General features: G+C 41.9%; 1 protein-coding gene across 7 annotated transcripts in view; it reads right to left on the bottom strand.

The window, feature by feature from the left end:
• Window positions 1–24,868, bottom strand: part of epb41l2 (erythrocyte membrane protein band 4.1 like 2) — a 72,524-nt gene that overhangs the window by 23,880 nt on the left and 23,776 nt on the right. For all 7 annotated transcript variants that reach the window (XM_034699659.1, XM_034699660.1, XM_034699661.1 and 4 more), the window contains exons 2-9: window positions 17,929–18,167; window positions 17,655–17,831; window positions 14,575–14,844; window positions 9,423–9,527; window positions 9,170–9,212; window positions 4,252–4,327; window positions 1,562–1,658; window positions 43–167 (exon numbers count right to left, since the gene is read on the bottom strand). In XM_034699659.1, the coding sequence (XP_034555550.1) occupies window positions 43–167; window positions 1,562–1,658; window positions 4,252–4,327; window positions 9,170–9,212; window positions 9,423–9,527; window positions 14,575–14,844; window positions 17,655–17,831; window positions 17,929–18,153 (1,118 nt within the window). In that variant the 5' untranslated portion in view covers window positions 18,154–18,167. The remainder of the gene's footprint in view (window positions 1–42; window positions 168–1,561; window positions 1,659–4,251; window positions 4,328–9,169; window positions 9,213–9,422; window positions 9,528–14,574; window positions 14,845–17,654; window positions 17,832–17,928; window positions 18,168–24,868) is intronic.

Here is a 24,868-nt window from a genome sequence, read left to right as displayed (position 1 = left end):
ACACACAACTGGACAGATAGAAAAAGACACAGTATCTCTGACCTGTGAGACTTGTGCAGTTCAAGAATCTTCTCCTCCATCTCTTTGTTCTGATTGGGCGCAAAGGTCCGTTGGCTGATGTAGTCCAGAGGCCGAGGCTGGTCGGGTTCATAGTCACCAAATTCAGCCTGTAATCCACAGGGAGTTGGACCAATCACACATAACAGAGACACATAAGCCATTTTTTGAATCTGCACACTTGCTAGCTCAGACACTGTTCAAATCACAGACTGTGTCAAAAAAGATGGAGGACACAACAGCTCAAAAATGTAAAGCCAAAACGTTTATGGCTTTACTTAATAACTAGCTGCAGTAAAGGTCATAAAGCCAGCCTTCTCCATGTTAACAGATGGGACATGGGTCAAACTTTTAACATTAAAATGCAAGTCAAATAAACTCTTCTTCAACATTTTTCTGTTGTTAGGGTTGCATTTTATCATAACAAATGCATGAGCAAGGGTTCATTTTATTTAACCTTTAAGTTTCTTGAAGCTACATGAATGGTTTTAACACCATGATTGACAGCTCTGTTGATGAATGTGGCTTCTGCGGCGTTCTTCATGAGATAAGCAGAGTAGAGGAGGAATTGAAGAAACATGGTGAACAATGACAAAAGTCTCAGAAACCAGAACAGTGAGCATGCGCTTCAAACCCCAACAAGTATCTGTAATGTGTTTTAGTAAGCAGAGAGGGCGTGACATCAACGCTCCAGCTCTACTAGCCAATCCCCACTGTACTGACTAAAGGCGTTTTTCGACCGCAGGAACTTTACCCCGGAACTATGTGCGTTTCGACCGGAGGAACCAGGGTCTAAATTTAGTTCAGGGGTAGATAATCTCCCCCTGAAATGCCCCTTGCTTTGGGGGTAGTACTTTTCAAAAGGTCCTTGGACTTTCGGCTGAACATAACGGTGTTTGCGCAGTTTACACAGTTGTTGAAACACAGAGGGAGTTCCTGGGAATACATACTAGTTTAGTTATTAAGATTTCAAAATAGGGGCGCTGTTGGCCTAGCGGTCTAAGCGCCCCACATACAGAGGCTACAGTCCTCGTCGCAGGGGTCGCCAGTTCGATTCCAGACCGGTCAACCATTTCCTGCATGTCTTCCCCCATTCTCTACTCCCCACATTTCCTGTCTCTCTTCAGCTGTCAATCATATAAAGGCAAAACAGCCAAAAATATAACTTAAAAAAAAAAAAAAAAGTTTTCAAAATGTCATTTTACATAATTTTGTTCCATATGTCACTGGCCTGATTTGCACAATCTACCTGGGATTTCAGCCCATGGTTGAAATGAAGACAACACTGGGGGCATAGGAACCTTTTAGTTCTGGGTAAAGTAGTTCTGGGGGCTAAATGACCCTGGAACTCTTGGTCGAAATGCACCTTATGTCTCAAATACAGCTTCCCTAGCATGGTAGCACCCATTGTGGGGTATATTTTGGATTCACTTGTATAAAGGTGGAGATGTGTCATCCATCTTTATTTACAGTCTATGGTAAATATCCACACAGTGTACTCTACCTGCAGTGTGTAGGACCCAAGCAATGCATGGGTGACGAATGAACAAGGCAGCCGACCTGTGGCCACATCTTCACGCAGCTGCAGACACAACAGGTACCTACAGCGGAGAGAAACAGAGAAACCGGCTGGGATTTAGTGGAAAGTCTCACTATTAGAAAAACCTCGTTCTAATCCCTTCTTTGAACTGAAAGCTGCTTCTTTGTTCATGATAACAATAAAAACGAATTGGCTCTGCTCCTGTGAGGCCTGGGCCCAGGGTCAGCTGGTGCGGATTACATTTCTTCATGTGTGTGTTTGTTGTATAATTTTCTTAGCATAGCACTACATTGATTTGACAGTACAGCTTTATGTCTCATTCTCACCGGTGCAGACACACTCAGTTTCGTTGTATGTGCATTTACAGTTGGTGATTCGTCCAGTGACTGGTTGGGTTTAGGCGGTATAAGCTCTACAGAGCGACCTTCATGGAAGAGTTCATCATGTGAATGAAGCTTTTGTGTGACTGATGAACTCAGACACCTCAGGGTGCTAGTTGGTGCATCATTTGGATACTAAAAAAATGTTATTCAAAGTTACTTTGGTGAGACGAACACTCTCTAAAACTGGGGCTTGGACTCCAGTCATCCAGTTACAAGGCTTCTCTTCACTGGGCGAATACAATAATGTGTTTTAGCTTGTTAAAATGAGAATGAATATAACTGAAACTATTTTTGAATAGAGGCCTTATTCCATGTACGTGTGTAATGTAAGGCCTTTATTAAGGTTGAATTAGTAAGAGAATACATTCAATTCAGGTCAGGCGCTGGTACCTGCTGAAGTCCGTCTGTGAGTGAGTGTGTCCTCAGTTAGCCTTTTGCTACAACCATCAGAGAAGCTATACGCTCCATTAGACTTACACTCCAACTTAAATGCTTTGTGCTTGGAGCATGCCTGTGTGTGTGCGCATGAATATGTTCAAATGAATTAACAATGTGCACAATGCTGGCCTGTGCCAGTGTGTGTTTAAATTGAAGGTGTATTAAAGGCCTTTGGAATGGCAATCAATATCAAAAGAGGTGAAACATTTTCATACCAAGTTGTTTCAAATAATTACTCACACTTACTTTTAAACTAACAACCTCAGATAATTACCACACATCTCTCTTTTTGCTCTGGATTTTCAACCCACTTATCAGCTCTTGACTGATTGTTTTGAGTTTAGACTGATGACTGTTGCATAGAGCTGGGAATCTCAGAACCCACTGGCTCATGTCGTTATACTGTATGCCTCTGGGAACAACGGCCAGCTTCATGGTAACTCCAGTGGCTAGTGATAATAGTCTTTCAGCCAAGACTTTCTTTACCTCGTGATGTATCTGCTTAACAAACTTCTTCATTCCTTGGTTTATTACACTCCCCATGTGGCATCTGTTTCTACTGAGTCCCAGTTTCACTGTTAATAGTAAGTTACTCAGAGACTTAAAGGGCGATTGTTTTTATTGAGATTTAGATGAGATGCCTGTCAAGAGGACAAGAAAACTACTTTTAAAATACTTGGTGAATGGAGGTTGGAGGGATCAATCGTGATGCATTCAAGGAAAGTAGGGAATCAGGATTGCTGCATGGCTCGTACGACACTGTGTCAACAGATTGTTCTATCAAGTAAAATGTTTTGTTAATGAACTCTCTCTGTAAATATACATGTAGATACACAATGCAACAATTCTCAAGCAGAATTCCATATTTCTATTTTTTGTTTTATTTAACTACTATTTTATAATGTAAAACTACCTCTGCAACTCACCACTGCACTTTATCATATTATTTTAGCCTGTACATATTAGTCATGCCTATTTGTTGTTTCTTTGTATTTATAGCTAAGGTTATTGTTATTATATTTTATTTTATTTTTTATTGTAGTTCTTATTCTTATTCCTATTCTTATGCCTTGTACAAAGAGAGCACAGTTTACTAAAGTCAAATTCCTTGTGTGTTCAAGCATACTTGGCGAATAAAGCTGATTCTGATTCTGATTCTTCTGATTCTAATTATTAACTGAACTTACTAGTGTTGTAGTCAAGACCACATTAACCGAGACTAAGACATGTCCGAGACCAGAGTGTACCGAGACCAAGACAAGACCACGACATTTAGGGATTAAGACTGAGTCAAGACCAAGACCAAGGCAGGGCAAAACCAAGACAAGACCAAGACCATATATATCAATGAAAAATCATTATGAGGGTTAACAATATAAAACACTTCTGTTTTGGGGGGTGGGGTGGGAGTCTCTCTTATCACAGTAATGACAGGGGCACAGAGTGCATCAGTGGTGGTCTCGACTAGTCTTGATATATAAAATACTGAGTTTGCCCAGTCCAAGACAGAGACAAGACCAAGCAAAAATGCTTTCGAGTCCGAGACAAGACAGAGACTTAAAAAAAGGGTCTCGAGGCTGGTCTCGAGACCAGCCTCGAGACCAAGACCGGTCTCGAGTACTACAACACTAGAACTTACATACAGATATCTGTTTATTCATCATCGTCAGGTCAGGTCTTCTGACTTTTGTCCTCAAACGCCACCATTGCTTCACCAACAGGTGGGGTGAGCAAGGGAGCGTTTTAATCTAGAATCTCAACCACTAGATATCACAAAAAATTCCCGCACTGCACCTTTAAGTACTTCTGTGTATGTCTTGTGTGTGTTTGTACCTGGTGATGTCTTCAGTGAGCAGTGAGGGGTCAGGAGGGTAGAACTTGACGTTGAAGACAAACTGCCAGTTGTTACCTGGAAGAAAGAGAGTCAGTTACCTCATGATGACATCACACACTGGAGGTATATTAATCACCTGGTATTAGGGTTGAAAGGGGTGGAAAATTTCTGTGAAGTTTCCGGTAAATTTCCATGGGGAGTTAAGCTGGGGAATTTGGGGAATTTATGGGTATTAACTGGAAATTGTGGGTAATTTAATGGAAAGGTATCACATCCAAGCATAAATATTTGTTTTGTTATAAGCAGACATCCATCCAAAATAATACAATTAAAACAGATTTATTTGTAAGTAGAACTTTATCAAGTGTTAAATATTTTATTGGACAATCAATTCTTTCATTGAAGAACAAAAACATGAATGTTGAGTTAAATATTACTCATCCCCCGACCCCCAACCCATTCAAAATGAACAAAAAAAATCCCAACAAAGTCCCATTCAAAATGTTAAATGAAAAGAGCCGCTCTCCCTCCAAAAAAGTCTGTTCAAAATACAAATAAAAAAGCATCTTTCTTGAAGCTTCTTAAGCCTAGCCTCTGCATTTTTGCTTAACCCTTTCAGGCAATGGGCTCCTCCTGGGTCTCATCAACATCCTCCATGTCCACTTCCTCAACATCCAACTCTGACTCTTCCTCTTCAGTGTCACTGTCATGCCTTGTTGAGGATGACTCTGCATAGATATTCAACTGTACTTGCATGAAATCTGGTTGTTTTAGTTAGGATTATGCTAAAATAGATTTTCCCCAACTATATTTAAGTTCCCTATTAAGAGCCAACCTTCAATTTAGTAAATTCCTGTTTTATTCCCATGGAAAGTTTCCAACATTGAAAATTCCTGGAATGTTGCAACCCTACCTGGTATTATGTAGAGTATACCTGGAGCAAGAATCACTTTAATAAAGAGGGTCGCCCAGTGTAACTGTACGCCTTTCCATTCATTGGTCTGCCTGTCTCACCCATCTGTCTAATGCAGAACAGCTTTTAAACAGAGCTAAGCCTGGTGCATCACACACACACACACACACACGCACGCACGCACGCACGCACGCACGCACGCACGCACGCACGCACGCACGCACGCACACGCACACACGCACACGCACACGCAAACATAAAAAAACATCAGACCTGCTATTGCATAACCTTATTTCTAGCTCCATCAAATACCAAGCTTTGAGTTCTATCATCATCATCTTCACCACATCACCTTCATCACTCTGGTCTTTCTTTTGAGGTCACTCATCTCAAACAGTCTGCAATTGGCTCTGACTTCTTGTCCTCCTTTATTCAGGACAAAGCTACATTGCCATGCATGCCACCTCATTCACCTTCACCTTCTCTGCATGCACGTACTCACACTCAAAGACAGACACACACACATGCACACACACCCTCGATATAAGATGGAGATCACATCGTCTGGAAAATTCCATCCGGGAAGAGCTGACATCACACCGAGACCATTTCCTCCTCCAAGGTCACACACACATACACGTCCATGTACACACACACACACACACGTGCAGACACAGAGCCTTCACAGCTGCATCCCAGAGGAGCAGGGCGAATGGTGGACACACTATAAATCACACATGAAACGAGGACACCATCACTGCAACTGAGACCGCTAAAAAGATGCAACACATGAGGATTCAGAACATACAGAAACTGGAACTCCTGAGTGCTTATAATCTGGTTTCCACGCATGTGTGTGTGTGTGAGTACGGATGTGTGTTGCGGAGATTGAGTTTGTATGTTTCGTCAGCACCATTAAGTGCTTTGGGAGTCTCTTGTGAACATTCTAGACGACCACATAAAGCCGCTTCATGATGCACAGAACAGATACTCTACTCTATCCACTCTACCCTTCACCTTCAGTCCACTTCACTTCTCCTGGTTTATTAGCCTTCTGTTTTCACCTCCCCCAGCCTTCTACCTCTCCTTTTTACATGACTGATTCTGGTTTAATACAAATTTTCTATACAATGTTAAAAAAAAACATATGTCTCAGTAATAGATGAGTAGGAAGAATGAGGGACTTTGATCATAAATCCTCAAACAGGCTAACACTTTTGAACCTGTAATTTAAACACAGCCAGCAGCTGTTTGCTCTCAACATGGCTGCACATGTCCTGTAACAGTTCACTTGCGTTATCAGCCCGGTGGGACACACAGCACTAAAAAGGTTTGTGTGATTATGGGGGGAACATGTGTGCTGCTGTTAAACATTAACTGACGCCACACGCTCTGCAGAGCTCTACTGACTGGACTAAATCCAGACTCCTCAGTCTGAGTGCTTGGATCCCACTGACAATCAGCTTGACTGAGTGTTACTCTTATTCTGCGTCAGCGTGCAATCTAGGAAGATATGCATTAGTGAGACTTGCAGTTGTAGTTTATGTCAGTAGTTTTACTTTGGTCTCAAAAAGTGCAAAAAAATCTGTTTAGCTGTTTATTACATATCCATAACTGATAATAGCAAAGAAGTCTCTGTTTCTCTTATGTTGCTCAGCCTTATTCGGATAACTTCTTTATCTGAATTGTACTGATTTGTTTGTATTTGATAGGGACAATGAATTTTAACATAGTAGTTCCACTTGGGCCTTCACATGTAGGGGAGAACGTGGTTGGTTGTCACACTTTTTACTTTTTTGATGATTGCTCATTATCAAAACATCTTTCAATAGTCATTCCTACATTAAATTGAAGCTTAAGGTGCTGGCTCGAAATGTATATCCCTCTCATTTTTAAACTCATTTTAACAAAGAGGCAATTAACTATCAAAGACACTCTGACACATTGTGACAACCAACCCCGTCACAGGGATGGTTGTCACACACTATGGGGTTGGTTGTCACAATGGTATTTTAATGGGAAAAATCTTTTAAAAAAGGCAAGAAGGAAGAACTAAATTTGAAAGTTGAATTGCACTGACAAGTGATAGGCCTACATAACTTAATGAATTTTAACATAAAATGAGCAAGGACCATGAACAGGAAACACATCTTTAGGATTTTCACAATCTACCCGGGACTTCAGCCTGTGGTCAAAACGCAGACAACAATGGGGGCACAGGAACCTTTTAGTTCAGGGGAAAGTAGTTCTGGGGGCTAAAATACCCAAGAACTCTTGGTCGAAATGCACCTTAAGCTGTATTGTTTTATTGGCACTATAGGTAGAGCAGTCACCCCATGTACAGGGGCAACAGTCCTTGTCGTACTGGTCCTAGGATCGATTCCCAGTCCTGACATGCTATAGTGCATGGCATCCCCCAGTCTCCCTCTCATATCTATCTTTCACTTTCTTTACTAACATCAATAGAGTCCTCTACTTACATGCAGCGATTGCACCAGCTCTATTTTAGATCTTAACATCTTATGATGGTCCTGTAAGGCTTAAAAAGGCATCAGCAGTACCTTTGATGTTCCAAAAGTAATTCTATAACTCATAAAAAGAAACTTTCAAAAACGTATGTTCACAGCCCGGCATGTAGTGACGTAGATTAGTGACGGCCGAGCGTACACCGATGGTGGTTTATTGCATTTCTGGTGTCAACCCTGTCATTTGTGCTGAAATCTGTCTGCACAAACACACACAGGGAGATAAACCCTTCAAATATGATACAGCTTTTCTTCTGTAGTAAACATGACACAAAAAAATGTACACATGCGGCTGGTTGCATACCACTCATCCATGGACCACAGGCGCAACCAGCGACAGAGCCACAAAAACCCAGGCATGCATGTTCACCACACACTAACACACACAGAGAGAGAGAGAGAGAGAGAGAGAGAGAGAGGAGAGAGAGAGAGAGAGAGAGAGAGAGAGGAGAGAGAGAGAGAGAGAGAGAGAGAGAGAGAGAGAGAGAGAGAGGAGAGAGAGAGAGAGAGAGAGAGAGAGAGAGAGAGAGACTCGCACAGTCTGCACACACCCAAAAAGGCAGAACTGTCCCACATATGCTAATTCTAAAATAACCCTTTATGAGACAGAATGATATGTTTTCACTCAGCTTTCCTCTTTAAAGTGCAGCTTGACGCTTTAGGTTAAGTGTCAGCCTGTTTTTGAGTTACACTGTAAAATGAAGGAGTGAAAAGTGAAGCTTCTCATTATAAAAACTTAGAAATAAACTTAGTGTGATAGGATGTGGTCGCGATGCACTGAGCTTCGTGCTTTTCCTGTGAGAAATTTGTTTTGTTGTTGTTGTTTTTTGTTCTATTACTGTTGGTTTGGTATTGCTATGTTTTTCTTTTGTCATTGGCCTTATTACTACTTTTTATGTGAAATGTATCTGGTTTCTGTATTGTTTTATTTCTTCCTGAATTTTGCACTTTCTTGAAAACAATAAAAAACCTAAACTTAAACAACCTGATGAAAAAACTTGCAGATCATGGCTGTCACTGTAAATGAAGAACACCCCTCTACTTCACAAGCTGTTCATGCAATCACAAATGAAACACTACGCCTGGCTGCTCCTCACACTTTATAGCTGTCTATCAACAGCAGATGAGATGCTGTGCACGGCCCTGCATTTAAGCAATAACAACATTTAATACAGCCATCCATAATTAATAAAGCAGTGTGATCACACTGTGGTAACCCCGCTCATGCTGCCAACTCTGGCAAGACGGCTGTCGTGCTGTCTCTGAACGCCTCTGCGGCTTTGTTGCACTTAATTGTGGTGATGTTGTCTTCCCTTCAATATGGCGACACTTGAACTCCTTTATTAATTCAATGCTAATGTTTTATTCATTGCTCTTTGGCTGAAAAGCTGCGGCCCCGTGCATTGCGTGATGTCTTTTTTTGGGACAGGCTTTCAGGTCTTGTGGCAGCAGGAGCATGATTTAGAAACATAGACTTACTGCGTATCTGTCTCTTGATTTCCTTGGTGGGATCCAACCAGCACTGCAGGGAGAGACGGAGCAGGAAGAGAGTTAACCTCGGTCATCAAACAGAGTCACAAGATGCTGTACAGGCGCCTCTGTCTGGAGGTTCTATGTGAGTGTACGTTATTGACTTCGGTCTACAGTACATCCTGTTTATGTGTGTGTGTGTGTGTGTGTGTGTGTGTGTGTGTGTGTGTGTGTGTGTGTGTGTGTGTGTGTGGACACATACCTTCTGTTCATGGTTGTCTATGTATGTCAGACCAAAGTAATCTTTTTCCATGAGGTTAAGATGCTCACACACCTTAAAGAACAAGAACTGCCCCTTTGAACGTTTCTGAAATGAGAAGAGAAAACACAAAGATTGACAACTCTGCACATTCTGATATTAACACGGTGTTGAAAGTCACTTCAACGCTTTCACTGGATTTAATTTTAAAGCCAGTGAGACATAGTGTCCCAACTCAATCCTATCCCTAAATGCATTTCTGTTATTTCCGTTTCATCTCCATCTGTTCCATTATTCTCTCGCTCTTTTCTCACTCTCTCCATCTGTCTCTGGGCAGCACATTCCTCCAATAGGCGCATTGGGAGCCTTAGCCATAAAAAGCCTCCACTCACAACTATGACAATGACATTTAGCACACATCCATGCATGCCTGCAAAAGCTGTGCACGCAAACACACACACATTGGTGGCCTTTAGACGGACTGAAGGTCAGACAGACAGAGAGAGGGAGGAAGTCGGGCAAAAGCATGTCAGAGAATGAAATAATTGAATACTACTCATTTCTTTTGAGTTGGTCAGCACACCCTCAGAGTAACGCTGGATTGCACACACACAAATCAAGCGTTGCACAGTGCAGACGGAATCTCAGACAGGGCAGGGAGCGTGGTGAAAGTGGAAGCAAAGAGGATGAAAGAGTGCATTTTTCTTCTCATCCTGGGACAGCTGAAACCATCCACGGTATTTTCCTATACGCTGCACGCAATCACAGTGTAGACTCATTGTAAGCGCCCCGAAGAATGTGAGAATGTGACCTTTCAGGATTTTTTGAGTCAGTGCCAGCGTGCCTCGAAGCAAGGCACTACCTAAGAACCGTTGTCTGACTGCTGCTGGGTTCTTACTTTCATGTACGAATCAATGGAAGTCTGTCTCACGCAGTGTTTTTAACAGATGTACTGAATATAACTGGGAAAATCATTTCCCTTTATTCAGCTTGTGCTGTAGCATCAAGTTGATGAGTATATCTACAGTGAACATGCTGCAATGCCATGTTTCACCTCTGGGGTGACAACTTTTGACGTTTATCCTAGCATCTGAAGGCTGCGACACCATCCAGCTCTCTCTGTGCCCCCCAGAAATAACTGAGGCTAACTTAAACACCAGGGGGTCTGTCTCTGGTCATACATTTCTGCACACTGTATATATGTGTGATGCTTCATTAACTAGTTTCAATTTGTGGCATTTCCCGCCAAATGTACCTCCAGGTTGCACATCCTGCACATAGCCGTGCTTTGGTCCAGCTTTTTCTCCATCTTAAAAGGTTGTGCTTTATGGTTTGTCAGTGCCTTAAGTGGAGCAACTCTGCATCCTGCCATGTTTGTTTTGTAGTATCAGCCTCTCACAGGGCTGGAGCTCTTTGCACGACGGCCGGTCTCACAAGAGGGACCAAACCAAAGGTTAAGGAAAGTATTTATGAATTGATCTGCAGATTTTAGGAATTGATTGGAATTCTGTGTGTGGGTGTTTTTTGGGGCATTTATTGGCAAGGACAGCTGAGGTGGGGGAAAACTTGCAGTTAATGGTCGAGGCCGGGAGTCAAACGAGCAACCTGCGACAAATGTAGCTCCAGCGAAAGTTCAGACAGGAAGACTATAAAAGCAATCACAGCAGTTGTTTAACTCTCCTCTCCCTCGTTCAATAGCTCGTCCGCTTCCAGCTGCATGCTCCGGAGCTGTCATTGGTTAATCAGCGGCGGATGTCATCCAATAGCTCAGTGGCAAGCCCTTAATGTCAGCCTATCAACTTTCTACTGTCTTTTTAAATGTGTGTCTCTCTCCAGCTATCTCCTTCTTGCATTGATGGTGCGCACCCCTCCACCTCCCCATCTCCCCACCTGGTCTCTGCAAGTCTTCAATTCCTAGAATTCTTCAACCACCACCACCAGTGTGGTCTAGGGGGATTTCTTCTGCTACCAAATTCACGCATCCTACGCTCAAAGAATTATCCCCATTGAGTCCTTACACCAAAGATTTCTGTCAAATTTCATTATTCATTAAGTTGTAATAAATAACATTTAATCTTCAAACTGTGTCTCTCCTGATTGAACTATGGTCTCTGTATACAGGGCGCACGCTTAAACAGCTAGGGCCAACGCCGCCCAAATTCAAAATTATTCTGAATGAGACAACTTTTTTTTTTTAACCCAGCCCTATTCAAAGCGATACAGAAGTTTGTTCTGGGAGATTTTTGTTGTTTTATCTGTAAAATAGATCTGGGTTTGGGTATCAGAAGAGGTAGGGTCAGGATCAGCTCACTGTCACTAACCAGGCTCTTTCCTCAAATGAAGTTTATTTTAATTTATTTTATCTAACCTTTATTTAACCAGGTAAGTCATTAAGAACAAATTCAAAAGGCACAGGGTCAGGGATAACAGTAATGAGAGAAACAAACACAAGGGTAAAAAACTTCTAAGACAAGTTAAACATGACAGGACAGAATAGCAAATAACGAACAGCGTCAGCAGGAGTCCAGGATTAAAAGCAGGTGCCGGTGTGTTTAAGAGTGTCCATGAGAGAGATCCTGAAGGCTGATTTTGAGATGTAGTGGACCAGTTTTAAAGTTTTCTGCAAATTGTTCCAGTCTGTGGGCACAGCAGACTGAAATGATGACTGACTGATGACTGAATGTGTTTTATGGGTTTTCAGAAGGATAAGGTTGGCTGAACGTGTGTTGTAAGTGGCAGGTGAAAATTGTAACAGGCTGCATAGATAGGGAGGTGACAGTTAGTGGAGAGTTTTGCATGTACCAGTGTATTTCACGGCGGCTGTGTAAGGATGGCCAGTTTTAGGAGTTTTAAGTGCAGTGGTGTGTTCTGAAATGGGCATTTGTGGCGAAAAGTATGGAAGAGTGATAGAGTCCAGCTTTTGCAGAGTAGATTTGGAGGCAGAACGGTAGATGGTGTCACCGTAATCCAGCATGGGAAGTTACTTATGTGATGAGTCAGCACCTGTTGTGGGGGGTATTTTGGCTTCATTTTTATGTGAGGTTGGGCAGACGTGTTCTTTGAATTGATCTGCTCTAATTGAAAATGTAAAATGAAAAAGTCAACATGTACCCATTAGATTCAAACCACATAATAATGATAAAAGAGCTATGAGGGATACAGTCTTTGTTGTTCTATGTAAACATGAAGCAATCAGTGCACTCCTCTCTGAGTAAACCGCAAAGCAACAGGCCTAAGATCCACAAACAGGACTCGACTTATGTCTGACTGAGAGCTAATGAAGGGCTATGAAATGCCACTTAAAAGCGTGTGACACTCAAATCCCCCTGAAACCTACACTAATGAAATTCTTAGAAACAGTCTTAAGAGCATGTGACACTAAGACTCTGCTGTGAGCACTGGAGTCAGACCACGTCTGGGCCAGATCTCACTCAAAAGTACAGCTAATAAAACATGCATTAATGTATTACACTGTAATAAATCTGACGCTGATGGTTCATGAAGAGGGCGGAAGGATGATGGAAAGATAGAGGTGGGGTTAGAGTAGAAAGTTGTGTGTGTGTGTGTGTGTGTGTGTGTGTGTGTGTGTGTGTGTGTGTGTGTGTGTGTGTGTGTGTGTGTGTGTGTGTGTGTGTGTGTGTGTGTGTTTGTGTTGAGGTATTGTGTGTGTTGGAGGCCTGCTGGGCAAAACAGAAAATTTAATCTCTGGAATGCATTGTGCATCTCTCCCTCTCAGGACCTAACTATGCCAGTGTGCGGAGGGAGGGATAGATGGATAGATGTGAGCAGGTGTGTGTGTGTGTGTGTGTGTGTGTGTGTGTGTGTGTGTGTGTGTGTGTGTGTGTGTGTGTGTGAAGTGCAGGACAATAGCAGTTAGTTGCAGTATCGGCGTTTCTGTTTGGAGACAAAGCGGCCACTGTTCAAACAGCCGCAGACACTCACAGGCGTGCTTTTGGGCGTTGGAAATGCTGCAGATAAGAGGGGAAAAGTTTTGCCATGGGGGTCAGATTGTCAGATAAAAGTCCTGGGACAAAATGGGAAATATTGGAGTGGAAAATCGGTCTGAAAAAACGGGCTATTCTGGGGAGTTCCCAGTCAATGTGAGTCGATGCGGGAAACGAGAAGAGGGCTTTAAATGCATGCTGTTTGAGAAATACAACTTTTAGGGGTGTGATACAATTAAAATGAGAAAAAACACACATGTAAGAGAACCAGCAGATGACGAGCAGTATCTTAAGAAAATCTGGATGCTCTCGCTTTGTGTAGTAAATTACACAGAGTGAAAGAAACACATGATGTTGTGTGAGTATCTGTATAAGTGTGTGAGTGTGTGTAGGTAGGTCTGTAGCACGTGCTTGTTAGGGAGCAGATGCAGAAAACTAATCTGGTGGGACCCCTCTAGTAATCTCACAAGTTTTCCGTTCATGTGTGTGTGTGTGTGTGTGTGTGTGTGTGTGTGTGTGTGTGTGTGTGTGTGTGTGTGTGTGTGTGTGTGTGTGTGTGTGTGTGTGTGTGTGTGTGTGTGCGTGTGTGTGTGTGTTGTAGTCACCAGACAAGCCCCCTGGAGCGTGTGCTGCTTTTATCCCATAAACCACGCCCAAACTTTGCGAGCGGCTGCAGCTTCTGCCATAACCGCACTTTGAGTCTGATAGTTCAACACCCCCCCCCAATGCACACACGGACGGACGCATGCACGCACGCACACACACACACAGACGTTCATACACCAGATCTGATCCTTTTAGGGATTACATCACTGACACACTGGCACTCACGTGTGGCCTTCTTGACTAGAAACTGATACTTCCTTCTCTTTAAAAAGACAGCAACATGTCTATGAATGTTGAATTTCAGGGTTTTATCACCGTCTCCAACGTGGAGGTACTTTTAAAATAAAAGTAGAAACAAATACCTCAACAAGCTTTTAAAGAATTAACTGTCAGCATTATATCTTGAGAAGTATTAAAAACTTTGCATGTATTCCTGCAGGACTCATCGTTCACCCACTCACTGCATGCTCTTCACTGTGTGTGTGTGTGTGTGTGTGTGTGTGTGTGTGTGTGTGTGTGTGTGTGTGTGTGTGTGTGTGTGTGTGTGTGTGTGCGTGCGTGTGCGTGTGCGCGCGCGCATGTGTGTGTGTGTGTTCATGTCTTACCTCCACCTCGCAGGAGAAGTCACTCCCATCCAAGAGGTTCACGTGACACACCACCAGCTTCATCTTGTTCTTCCTCACCAGTCGTAGAGGAGACTGAAAAATGGAGGTATGGCCTTCTCCTCCTCCTCCCTCCTCCTCCTCCTCCCGCTCACCGTTCACCTCTCCTTCCTGCTCTGTCTTCTGCTCCTCGGCTTCTTCTCCCTCTGTTGCCTCCTTGGTCTCTTCTGGACTCTTCTCTGTGCTCTCGTCCACTTTCTCTTCCTTGGCAGGCTGGAAAAAAGGAGAAAATCAATGTTGTTGTTTTTTTACTGCATTTCTACAGCAAGTTCCTAATGGTTCTCATCATCCTACCAAAAGTGTCAATGTTTTCCTGAGTAACATGAAAAATCCTGTCTGTTCAATCTAAGCACGAAAGCGGTTTTCTTTCTATGTCTTCCTCTTGTTGAATTTCCCTCTGGTCTGAGTCTTCTCTTGGAGGCTGCAGGCGTTTCTCTTGGCCCGATCAGTGAAATGTTGATGTCACTGGGTGGGCCGGGGTGGCTTAATGTGATCACTGGATTGAACAGTGAGTGTGTGCACGAGCATGTGTTTGTTTCAAAGCATGGCTTTGTGTGTGTGTGTGAGTGCGTGTGTGTGTGAGTGCGTGTGTGTGTATGTGTGTGTGTGCGTGTGTGTGTGTGTGTGTGTGTGTGTGTGTGTGTGTGTGTGTGTGTGTATACAGGATAAAAGAAGTGAAGAAAATTTGTTTGGGCAAGTCAGTTTTACCAGCTTACTGTTTGGGGAATCATGACACATATTTACATCATGTAAACATCAATATTCATATGAGCCTCACTGTTTTCAGTAATAAGTGTGTCTTTGTTCTTCTTTTTTTTTTTTTATTAAGATGCCTTATGCGAACAACAACTTGTGTAGATATGTGAGCTTTAGAAGTGACTGTAGATGGATTTTTTTGGTGCATACACAGAGCAACAAGCCTGGGTACTGTTCATCAGCAAGCAGCAGCCTCTGGTGTTAAAAATGAAGCCAGTGCTCATCCAAATTTGGTAGTTCATCATATAAGTGCTGGAGAAGTGTGGCCTGATCGGTGATCATACACATATCTTCTGGCACTTTTCCAAACTAATAACATATTGGGAAAGGTATTTAACTTGAAATTAAAGACTGTTTGGGTAAAGAACTACACTTCCTATTGGGAATATTGCCATATGATGGGGCTTACAGTGGCAATGCAGCACTGCTGGGGGTTCTGCTTGGGTTGCAAAGAAGATCATCAGTCTCCTGTTTCAGGCCACAGCCCAACATAGTCATACAGTGGAGGAATACAATAAAGGACATTTTCTATCACTGCGAGATTACTATTAAAAACATATGTTTTCAGGATGAGGTGGGTACCTGTTGCTTCATCTCTTTTCAGATGACTATCTGATGGACTGATCTGTGACATACATTTATTATTATTTATATTTATTGTATTATTATATATTTTTTATTGTATCTATTTATATTACTTTGCTATTATTCCATTTAATATTTAAAAAAGTATGTGTGCTTATTTATTTTATTTTAATTTATTTTGTATGTTTTTGTTTATATAATTTTTACTTTTCTCATTTGGCATATGGACTTTTAAAAAAAAATGTATTTCTTATGAAATATTTGTGCGTGACTTCTGCCTCTGAGTCTAATGACTCTGACTCTATTGATGTTTTGTGTTTTTGTTGGCTGAGCCTAATACATTTATAAATACATATACATATATAGTGCAGATGCTGAAAAAAATGGTTCTTGAGTGTCCAAAAGCCCAGGAGACCCCATTCAAATCAGTGTTAAAATGCAATTTTTTTTCATCAGAACTAAACTTGTTAACAGCCTTTTAGGACAAAAAAATGGCGTTAGTCATCTATAATAAGACGGTCGCTAATGGACAACTACCTTTGGAAGCTGGGAGAGTAGGGGTTGGCAGGGTAAATGGGGATTTATTTTTCTATTGCCTTGTTTGTCTTGTTTTTCTGTTTAATTGGGGATTTTTTGTTCTATTCTATGCAGATACGCTGATTTATTCTTACTCTTGTCTGATATCATTTTGTACTGTCTGCAAAAATTAAATAAAAATATTCCAAAAAAAAAAAATTGGTGTTAGTCTGAAAATCCATTTCTCTTTTCATACACGCTGAACAGAGGATGATTTTTTTTTAACTCATGTGTTTTTAAGATATTGAGGTAACTAGTTTTGCATAATTAGAGGCATGGCTGACCCAACTGACAGATGGGCTCATTGCAGCTGTTCGCCAGGAGGCTAGGGGATCTCATATCTCCGCCTCTTTACCTCTTTGTAGATCGTCCGAGAGTTAGGCAACAGCCAGTCAAACATGGGTGACATCACTGAAACCACGCCAAAGTTTTATACAGCCTGGGACTGGCTGCAGAAAACTGGGAGTATTATTTTTTGTATAGCTTATTAGCCAATCAAGACACACCTCTCCTGAAATCTGAGTATCAAAAAAGGCTCCTCATAATCTGACGATGCAAGTAGAGCATAAAGTGATTACATAGTTGGTGCATTATTCGAGAGGGATATTGGTCTATTAAGATACACTTGACAGCCTCTGCCATCCATTCATGCAAAGGTTACATTTTTCAACATATCAGCACAACTTGACAGAACCCTGACAGAACTGAAAACTGCTGTGGGTGTGAATCTGAAGCTCCTTCTGTTTGTTTACACACCACGCTGCTTTTTTAGCAACGCCAGCATGCTGTGTAAAAATTCACACTGCGACACTAAAATTATACTGCGGTGTAGTTTACCGTATACGTTTAAAGGGGGTGTAATGGTGTAAATTCATTACAGAGAAACAGATGCTACTCTGAGTTAGTGCAAAGAGTATCATGTGCACCGGGCAGAGATGAGCCTCATTCTACACCAAAAGGCATCGACTCTTATACTGTTCTGCCTTTTTGAATCCTCTCCTTTCTTTTGTCTAACTCCCTTTAAGAACCCTAACAGGAGACCACCTCTCTGTTCTGTCTTCCCTTTTGTGTCCTGACAGGGTGTGCAGTGTATGAATGACCCGTACCTCGGTGTCTGCGCTGGCGTTGGAATGAGATTCTACTTCTTTTTCCTTCACTTGCTCTGACTTTACTGCCTCCTTCTCTTCCACTTCCTCTGCGTGACCGTTCACTTCTGGGACAGGCCCCTCCTCTTCCTGTGTTAGGGCTTCCTCTGTGGGCAGGGCCTCCTTGGTCGGGGAGGTCTACATCAGTCAAGAAAAAAAAGGCATCAAAACTCAAAGCAGCTATTTTCTAACAGTGATCGCATCATAGAGAGAAAGTGTGTAACATGTGCTGTACCTGGCTCTGAGACTTCTGCTTCTTAAGCCATGTTGGCAGGTATTTAGATATTCCTTTGCCCTCCTTGATCTCCTTCCCCTTCTCCTTCTCTTTGTCCTTCTCCTCTCCTGCAGCGTTCACTACTTCCTGACTGTCCTCTGTGGCCTTCTCTGATTGGTCCGGCTGCGTGGCTGACTCCTCGGCTTTCTCCTTCACCTCTGTCTCAGAGCCGCCTTCTGTCGTCATGATGACCCGTCAACCTGCAGAGAAACAAAGAGAGCACAAGTTTTAATTTTGATTCAAAGTATTGCATTAAAGCTCGGAGAGAGATTTCGAAGGTCAACACTACCCCTCCCCTCTCTGCTGTCGTAACCCCGCCCACAAAAGATCGTTGTGCGCATTCTATGAGGAAGTAGTGCCTTCCCAGCTAATCAGGGCGACGTAGTGGGGCGGCCACTCGACCAAACAGGACTGAGGATTGGAGATTAGCTATGATTGGTCCGTCATAATGGTAACAAGGGGAATAATAACATTGATTTATAGGCATTGGAAAACACAGAGATTTCGCAACAGTCCCATATTACTTCACTTACTGATGAGTACTGATGGGTATTATGACCTTTTCTCCAAACCCAGCAGAAAAAAAGTAACGTCTTTGACACCATTCCTACCAACAGCAGCTTAAATCATTCACTTCTGGATTACTCGCTCGTCTTTCATTGGTTGGGGCTGCTGGAAATTATCACAAAGAGCTGGAAAAGAATCAGACCTCCCCTTTGAAGTGGCACAAATATTAATTTTTCATGGCACTCAACTTGGATTTTAGTCTGGAGTATCTTTTATAAATGAGCCACATGCTCCCACTTTTTTTCAATGAGGAGTTCTGTTTCCCTTTACAACAGGAGCAAGACTGACAATGAAAATATCTCTGGAAATACAACACCCCTTACACGCTACAGTCACACCATGTAGAGAAAACACCAAAACGTACATTGGGTTTATATAAGCCCACTAATTGTGTCTATTTGGCACACAGCTGTTAACACATGACCTCATCATCGCTGTCTGAAACATTAGATCTTTTCGTCGGAGCCGCCCAATTCTACTCAACACAAAAACCCCAGAGTTTAGGATGTCATTATGTCACACAACCAGTTTCATCTGGGTCAACAGCTGGTTACGAGGAGGAGAAGGGGAATTACTCAAGTCTTAATATCTGAGTCATTGGTTCTACCCCGCAGCTGTGGTCAACACACGCACACATGAATACATGAAAACACACTTCAACCCAAATATCTCTGGCAGCACTGTCCACACACGCCCTATTACAGCATGCTTGCAGTTATTCAGCATGACACTAATTTGTTGATAACACTAGATGACCGTGACGTTGGGGTTGGGAGGAAGTTGAGGTCAGATTGCATTTTCCTGCACCCATTGGTCCTCTGTGTGTGTGTGTGTGTGTGTGTGTGTGTGTGTGTGTGTGTGTGTGTGTGTGTGTGTGTGTGTGTGTGTGTGTTTCCAAGCCTTATTCCTCCACTATAGGTGCATTTCGACCAAGAGTTTAGGGGTCTTTCATCCCCCAGAACTACTTTACCCTGAACTAAAAGGTTCTGTGCCCCCCATTGTTGTCTGCATTTCGACCGTGGGGCCGAAGCCCCGGGAAGATTGTGCAAATCAGGCCAGTGACCTATGGAGAAAATAAAAAAGTAAACGCAGTACACAACCAGACCAGGAGAGGGCAGTAAAACAAAGACGAATGCCATTCATCACAGATGACACCACAGAAGCAGACGGACAGGCAGGTATCATTATGAGCAACACAACAGTTAGCCTGTTAGCATGGAAGAGACTCACCTCGCACTGTTTTAGATGGTGCTAAAGACGTTTCAACATGGCTTTAAAACAGTTTAACTCAAAAAGATCGGCCGGTGTTTTGGTTTAAACCGCGACCCTGTTAACTGCCGACTTTCAGCTGGATGCATCCCTCATAAACGTCTGTAGACGATCATCAAATATCTGATGAGGATATTGAATCTTAAAAAAAATTATCTGTGTTTCAACAACTGTGTAAACTCCACAAACACTTACATTCAGCTGAAGGTCTCCAGTTTACAGGGTCACTTTTAAAACCGTAACACCGGTTGAGACGCAATTGCGGTGGGCTGAGAGAAGACTACTGTTACAAAATGCTAAATCAAGAGAATCACAGCTTCTTCTTTTGAAAAGTACACACATATACAAAACAGATAGAACAAATAAAAACAAGTTAAAGACAGAGAAATCAAGTGAGTCACAGATGTGTGTGATGTTGTTGTGGACGGCGGGCAGAAAAAAAACACTGCGGTTAATCTACCAATCAGACACGTTCAGCATTGCAGGCCCTGCCCCCCAAAAGCCCCGGGACCTTTGAAAAGTACTACCCCCCTAGAAGGGGCTTTTTAGGGGGGAGATTATCTACCCCTGAACTACTTTTTCACCCTGGGTCCATCGGTTCCAGGGTAAAGTTCCTCTGGTTGAGAAACACCTTATGAAGCCATGTCCCTCACTGTCCTTTCACTTGTTTTGAATATTCCTCAGCCTGTTCTTGTTCCTCACAGCCCCCCTCTGACTTTGTCATCCATTATCTTTTTCATTCTGACCCTCTTTACTGCTTCTCTGACTTTCTCCTTTCTGCCCTGCCACCTTCAATAAGAGTACACAATGCAACAGCAGTGTGTGGGGAGGGTGTGTGTGAGGGGGGGTAAAAATAGAACAGGTCTCCTTACGCATGATCGGCTAATGAGGTAGGGAGAGAAGGAGAAGGAGGAGGAGTAGGAGGAGGAGGAGGAGATGGATGGTGAGGTGTGTATGTATGTACATGTAGGTGAGGCAACAGAACGCTGTGCTGTGTTGTGCCGATAAGGACGAAGAGGACAAACAACTCACTTGAGTCTCATAAAAAGGGAATCCCACTGACATTACATAACAAACTGCACTTGGCCCGAGCTCATTGGTTTCGTTTAAAAAGACGTAAATCTTTGAAACCAGGTCATTCATACATTTTTCAGCCGTGCTACGAGCGCTGCTGTGGGGATGGAAGTCTCAGACAGCGGGTCAGAAGAAGTTGCAGTTTTTTTTTGTTTTGGTCCAGACTGAGATATTTCATCGACTGCTGGATGGACTGTCGTGACCTTTAGTACAGACATTCTTTGTCCCTGGGGGTGAGTCTAACTGACTCAGACCCTGACATTTCCTTTATCGCCAAGACGTTCATAGTTTGGGAAATTCTTTTGAGAGAATGCACAAAAAGTGACCGCTGAACTGAACAGCTGAGTGGCCTCCAGGATACATTTTTAATCACTTTATTTTTCCTATTTTTTAACGCCTTATTTTCATTAATACATCAGTGATTTTAATACATACTTCAAAAATAAAAACGAACACCAGCTGGGTGGTCAAAGCACCCTCTGACACTGAAAATATTAAACACTAAAACACACTACTTCTCGGACATAAGGCCATCTGTTTTGGTCAACATCAATCCGAAACCCCTGACATTTTCAGGGTGTTTCATTACCTTCACAGAGCTGTTCTCAATTTAACCATGAAAACTCATTTCTCCCCTTCATCCTTGGATCAATCAAGACATTCCACAGAGGTGGTAAATGAGTCATATATCTTTTTTTTAACATGTCCTGTTTTCCTTATCATCGGTCACTTACTCTAAAAGGAAAGATATGAGCATTTGCCTAACACTTGATATGTTAAGGTTTTTTTTCCCCCCTGAGTACACTGCAGGTGATCTTTTTCTCTTTCATAATATTGAATCAATGATAAATTAATCCTATAAGAAAAATAAGTCTTAGCTTTTTTTTGTCCAGTAGTTTTTACGCATGGTCTTAAATGTAGGTCCTTTTACTTTCTATATAACTCGTCTAAAAGTGACATTAGGCCACACCCCCTCACAGAGATTAAAGTTAAAAACTGATCTTTTCCAGATAAGGCAGGCGCCTGTTGCTTCGTTTATTTTAGGTTGACTTTCTGACGGGCTGATTTGTGATATGCATTTTATTATTTTATTTTATTTACTTGTTTTTCTTTAAAGTTTTCTGCAAGTATTTTTTTCAATTTTCCTTATTATTATTTAAAAAATAATTCTTTATTTAACTTTTTTAATCATAATTACTCAATGTAAATATTCTTATTTTTGTATGTTTTTATTTACTTACTATTTTTAAAATTCTTCTTATTTATTTATTTGACTTTTTTAATCATAATTATTAAGTTTAATATTCTCATTTTTGTATGTATTTATTAACTTATTTTTAATTTTGTTCACTTATTTTTACTTTCGGACTATGGACTAGATGTTTTCAAACATCTTGTTTTTTCCCTCTGAGTCTCATGGCTGCTTTGTTGTTGTGTGATATGTTGGCTGAGTCTAACAAAACAAAGTGTCAGTGCCAACAGAGGCTCAGTCTGAGCTGCCTGTGTTGTTTAGCAGAGCATGTTATAATGCGGACTGCACTTTTGACTGGGCCTTTATTTTTAGCACTGAAAACATTATGACACAACATTATGACATTATGAGAGTGTTTTTTTTATGTAGTGTGGACTATGTTCCATGGACACAGTGACAACTTGTTCAATTTGAGTCGACAAACAAAACAGGTCTTACGGGCAAGCTGAAGTAGCTAACGTAAGGATCTACTATGGGTCCTCGAATGCTTCCCTTTTAAATGTTCCTCGTGTGTCTCACACAAGCACCAGAGAGCTTTCTGTTTCTGTGCCCCTAAGCTTTGGAACTCTCTGCCTCTGGACCATAGACTGTAAAAATAATGGAACTAGTATCTGTGACGTCACCCATCTGTTTCTGAAGCGCTGTTTTGAGGCCAATCGTCTTCGGCAGCCTTATTGCTGCTGTTGAGCGATTGTGACGTAAAGAGGCGGGCTTTGAGCCTCCTAGCCAACAGCTACAGTGTTCCCGCCTGTCAATCAAGTCAGCTGTGCCTCTCATTGGAAGACTCGTAATCTCAATATCTTCTAAATTGTCGCGTTAGAAAAGAATTCACCCCGTACAGTTTGTGCCGATCGAGAAATGAGCTATCCAGACTACACTCGTCTTTTGTACCAGGCTGTAAACATGTTTATTTCTGCTGTAAAGATCGGCTTTTTTGAATTGGTGTGTATGTGGTTTCCAGTACTCCTGGAGCCAGCCTGAAGCGGATTCTTGATGAACTGCAGTCTTTAGCACTTCTGCATTGGACTCTTAAAAGTAAACTTCAGACTTACCTTTTTAATCTAGCTTTTAATTTTGAGTTATTTATCTTTAAGCCCTAGACTGCAGTATTATTCCTATTTTTTTATTATTATTTCAATCATTATTATTTTAATCATTGCTTTAACATTTATCTATTTATTTCTTGTATTCTTCTAATCTTGTTAACGCTACCTTATTTTTAACTTTTCTTTCCACTTTTACTTATTCAGGGTTCCCACTCTTTTCCAGAGATCATTTTCCAGGACATTTTCATTGATGATCAAGCTGGTATGACCATCTAAATTTAGTTCCTAATTTAGTTCCTAAATAGTCTAATATGTTCCTCTCAGTGGAAGTCTACATTGAAAGACATGTAGTCTATGGCTATCAATGAAATCATCTCTTACATACTTAAAAATTGTGGCAAATTGATAATAGAATAATGCAACCACAGCTGTACAGCACTTCACTTTATTAGTGTAACCAAGTAACAATGATGGGCAACATCTCAGCTTTCTCTTTTCTCAAAAAATATAAAATGAGCTAAGAAAAAAACAAAAGAGCCTGCAAAGGAATCAGGAAGCTGCCTTACTGAAATAAATAAATAATAATAATGATCAGAGGATCAGTGCTTTAATGACATAAATAGAACTGAATGACAAAAATGGCCACAAATGTTTCTCAACTCAAACTCAAACTCAAAATGTACCTGCTTAATCATGATATTCATCCTGCTAAGTGGTCAATATAAAACAAAGCAAATGTCAAGTTTTTTATTTGAGTTACCGTAAACTCTGAAAAAATCGCACCGGTGAAAAAATGTGAACTGTCTTCCTGCATGGCGATGTCTATTATGATCAGCGATGTCTACAACGTGGAGTTTCTGGGCAGCTGTGTCGCTCATTTTGTTCCGTTTGTTTTCACTATCGGGAGTTTGCACTCTACTAGCTACAGCAGGGGTTCTCAAACTTTTTGGAGCCAGGGACCCCTTACAGGTGAGAAAATTGTCCATGGCCCCCTCATAATTGTAACACAGATTAAGCACATTAGAGATGTGTCATGATCAAAAGCTGCGGCTCTGAGAGCCGATGCTTTATAGTGAATCAGAAGAGCCGGCTCGCATCAAGAGAGAGCCGACTCCCAGTTTTTTCCTTTTGCTGCTTAGCTCTCACAGTGCTCAGCCCCAGCTCTGCTCACAGCAGAACTTTGTTTTGATTGGTCAGCATGGCGGCCATGCGGCCAATCATATGTGAGGATATAGGATACAGGTGATGGAGGGGAGGCTGTGTATCCTGGCTTCACCTGTTCCTTCAGAGAGAGTCTTCTTGAAGACAGGGCAAATACTCACTGAGAGGAGAAATCAGATCAGCCCATCCAAGCTGAGGCATCGGATTTTTCTCAATGCCAACCTGAGGACATTAATAATGTTTGCTCGAGTTTGATTCTGGTTCAGTTTGCTTGAGTTGGTTCTGTTTCTGTTTACCTGAGTTGGTTCTGGTTCTGTTTGCTTGAGTTTGGTTCTAGTTCTGTTCTGGTTCTGTTCTGGTATGGTTCTGGTTCTGGTTCGATTCTGGTTCTGTTCTGGTTCGGTTCTGGTACGGTTCTGGTTCGGTTCGGTTCTGGTTTGGTTTTGTTCTGGTTCAGTTCTGGTATGGTTCTGGTTCGGTTCTGGTACGGTTCTGGTTCGGCTCGGTTCTGGTTCGGTTTTGTTCTGGTTCG

The sequence above is a fragment of the Notolabrus celidotus genome, chromosome 13 (genome assembly GCF_009762535.1).
Source record: "Notolabrus celidotus isolate fNotCel1 chromosome 13, fNotCel1.pri, whole genome shotgun sequence".
Lineage (NCBI taxonomy): Eukaryota > Metazoa > Chordata > Actinopteri > Labriformes > Labridae > Notolabrus > Notolabrus celidotus.
This window is presented reverse-complemented; position numbering and strand designations above follow the sequence as displayed.